Source organism: Hibiscus syriacus, unplaced genomic scaffold (genome assembly GCF_006381635.1).
Source record: "Hibiscus syriacus cultivar Baekdansim isolate YM2019G1 unplaced genomic scaffold, ASM638163v2 tig00112921_pilon, whole genome shotgun sequence".
NCBI classification, from domain to species: Eukaryota; Viridiplantae; Streptophyta; class Magnoliopsida; order Malvales; family Malvaceae; genus Hibiscus; species Hibiscus syriacus.
Genome location: NW_024063419.1, coordinates 1113576 through 1116621, shown reverse-complemented (window position 1 = coordinate 1116621; position 3046 = coordinate 1113576). Strand labels below are relative to the sequence as shown.

Here is a 3046-nt window from a genome sequence, read left to right as displayed (position 1 = left end):
ATAAACAATAATGAAAAAAGGAAAACAATCCAATGGAGATTAAATTACGAGGACATTGTTGCACTTGCAATGCCTATTTTTATCTTTGAAATTTTAGTCATTGATAAAATAATACTTGGATAATATAATTAAAATACAAGCATTTAGAATAATTAAATTAGAGTACGTGAATTAAATAACTGATACATATTACATGATTTCATAATAGCATAATCAAAATTAACACATTTCATTGTCATTGTTTAAGTTAAAATTCAACTCATCAAGTGTACTCAATGATAAAAAGAAATGTTGTTCTTCCTCGAGGTTTTGTGTTCGAACAATTACGTCTACATGAGATGTGTGTATTTTCAACAAGTTAAGAAGATTTTGAACCAAAAAATAAATCACATCATCAATTTTGTTAATTTTTAACGGCTGGTGACCAGGCCATTTGCTGCCGCCCACCCCCACTAAGGCATAAAGATAGTTAATCATTTCCCACAATTTGCCTTTTGTCCAAAGCATTTTCTTATGAGCAACTAATAAGGCCGCTCAGCATATGACTTGTTTGGAAAGTGGGTTTTGGATTTGGATCATGCAAATATTTCATTGTTTTTCTCTAATCAATTTTACTTCTTAACCTGACTTTTAATCTCGTGTTTGAAAATTTTTTACACCAACAATCTTTTAACCTAACTAGATATTATATGTGTTTAGTGAGTTTGTTACGTGTCACCTTACGTGCAATTAACATGCAATTAATTCTGCAAGTAACATTATCATATTCATTAATGACCAAATTTGGTGGATGAGATGATAGACCCACTATCAAAAAATAATTCATACTCGGACCAACTTTATGCATATATCATGTATTCATGTTCATATATATATATATATATATATATATATATATATATATATATATATATGGGGATGCTCTTCAGCTAGCCTAGTAGCAAAGCTAAGTGATCAATCTCCATTGAAGTATTTGGTCATGCTGTTGAAGATGATAACGGTGGTTAATTAACTAAGTATGTTTATACTGGCTGGGGGGGTTCAATATGGAGTCGTCGACGGTCTCCGCATGGACTACTACCTCATGAGCTGCCCATTTGTTGAACAAATAGTGAAGAACACTGTTAACAGTGCTTTGGATAATGATCCTGCACTGGCTGCTGCTCTTGTTAGGATGCACTTCCATGACTGCTTTATTGAGGTTTCTCTCTCTCTCTCTCTCGGTTTTAATTTTTATTTTGATTCATTGTACGATTTGTGCTTAAATGTATGGTGGATTAGGGATGTGATGGCTCGATTCTGATCGATTCGACGAAGGACAACACGGCCGAGAAAGACTCCCCTGCAAACCTTAGTTTGCGAGGCTACGAAGTTATCGATGACGCAAAGGATCAGCTTGAAGAGCAATGCCCTGGTATTGTGTCGTGTGCTGATATTGTTGCCATGGCTGCAAGAGACGCCATTTTCTGGGTATAACAAACTGCTCAACTAGTTTGCTATATATATATTATATTAATGTATCATTAGGTTGATTAATTCAGTAATATTGTAAGAGTGCAGGCAGGGGGACCAGTGTACGATATACCAAAAGGAAGAAAAGATGGAAGGAGGTCAAAGATTGGAGACACAATCAACCTGCCTTTCCCCACCTTCAACACCTCTGAGCTCATCAGCGCCTTCGGCAAGCGAGGCTTCACTGCTCAGGAAATGGTTGCTTTGTCTGGTACCTAAATCACCTAACATATATATAATATTTTTGTTGTTTATTTTAATTGCTTTTAGATTGGGTTTTCACAGTTCATACACGCCAAGCAAGCAATCATGTGCTTAAATTTACACGTAAAAGTGCCATCGTTTACTTCATAAATTATACCTCCATTGTCATTTCATATCTTTCAGAAGATCACAATCTCTTGAAGTGATCTCTGAAAAACCAACATGATTTACCAACTAAATCTACTATTTAAACCAGATCTGCTCAGTATGTCAACATACAAATAATTATCGTCACCATAGACATGATACAAGGTTGGAGAAAGAAACTCTCTCTTAGACAACGGTTCATCATTTTCTTCAACACGTCTCTTTTCTCTTTTCACCAACCACCATTTATAATTCTTTGTACAAACTAGAAGGATAAACCGTCTAAAATCATTAGAGCCACAAATCTCTCAGTAATATAACATTCCACTAATCTTTCCAAATTTCATGTCGTTTTAAGCCGACAGTTCTTTCAACTGAAAACATTCAGCGGTATTTCTTTAAATTCTCAAACCGAAACGATAATAGAATTTAAAAATTCAAATTAATTCGATCATGAATGAATCTTTCAGGAGCACATACTTTAGGAGTGGCAAGGTGCGCATCATTCAAAAGCAGATTGAGTAGTGCAGATCCTACTCTGGATTCAGATTTCGCCAAGACATTGTCCAAGACATGCAGCGGAGGCGACAACGCGGAGCAACCATTCGACGCTACACCGAGATTTTTCGACAACTTTTACTTCAATGCACTGATGAGGAAAAGTGGGGTACTTTTCTCGGATCAAACACTGTATACGACACCAAGAACTAGAGGCATTGTGAATAGCTATGCCATGAACCAGGCTATGTTTTTCTTTGATTTCCAGAAGGCAATGATCAAAATGGGCACCACTGATGTCAAGGAAGGATCTAAGGGTGAAGTTCGTCAAGATTGCCGCAAGATCAACTGAAGTTCATTGTTGTAGACTGTACAATTTGATTTTCTGTAGTCTAAATTGTATCAAGTACAAATTCTGGGATTTCTGTATTTATGGTTGCATAAAACTAAATAATACCACACCTTATCTCTTAATGTGTATTCCCCTAAGGTTGTCGGGCATCAACATCACTTGAAATTAGTACATAGGAGCTCATAATTGGTTGGGGATGAACAAAGTGTTGAAAACATTGCACCAAATCAACGAATCCGGAGCTAGGATTAAATATCGGTAGGGCAAGGGTTTATTAAATATTTAAATCGAAAATTGGGAGAATCAAAGGACTTATTTGACTAATATTCAAAC

At 35.9% G+C, this 3046-nt stretch overlaps 1 protein-coding gene across 1 annotated transcript; it reads left to right on the top strand.

Annotated features, from left to right (window-relative positions):
- Window positions 1-932: 932 nt before the first annotated feature.
- Window positions 933-2835, top strand: LOC120184524 (peroxidase 47-like). Its single transcript, XM_039188955.1, has 4 exons — window positions 933-1201; window positions 1282-1470; window positions 1561-1723; window positions 2334-2835. Exons 1-4 carry the CDS (start codon window positions 1019-1021, stop codon window positions 2711-2713), a joined length of 915 nt encoding a protein of 304 aa, XP_039044886.1. The 5' UTR covers window positions 933-1018; the 3' UTR covers window positions 2714-2835.
- The last annotated feature ends 211 nt before the right edge of the window (window positions 2836-3046 follow it).

Bases quoted from the DNA above. Each gene is read 5' to 3' on its own strand.
- LOC120184524 (XM_039188955.1), top strand. From the start codon at position 1,019: ATGTTTATACTGGCTGGGGGGGTTCAATATGGAGTCGTCGACGGTCTC. The intron at 1,202-1,281 runs GTTTCTCTCTCT...ATGGTGGATTAG, and splicing joins TCCATGACTGCTTTATTGAG to GGATGTGATGGCTCGATTCT. The intron at 1,724-2,333 runs GTACCTAAATCA...TGAATCTTTCAG, and splicing joins GGAAATGGTTGCTTTGTCTG to GAGCACATACTTTAGGAGTG.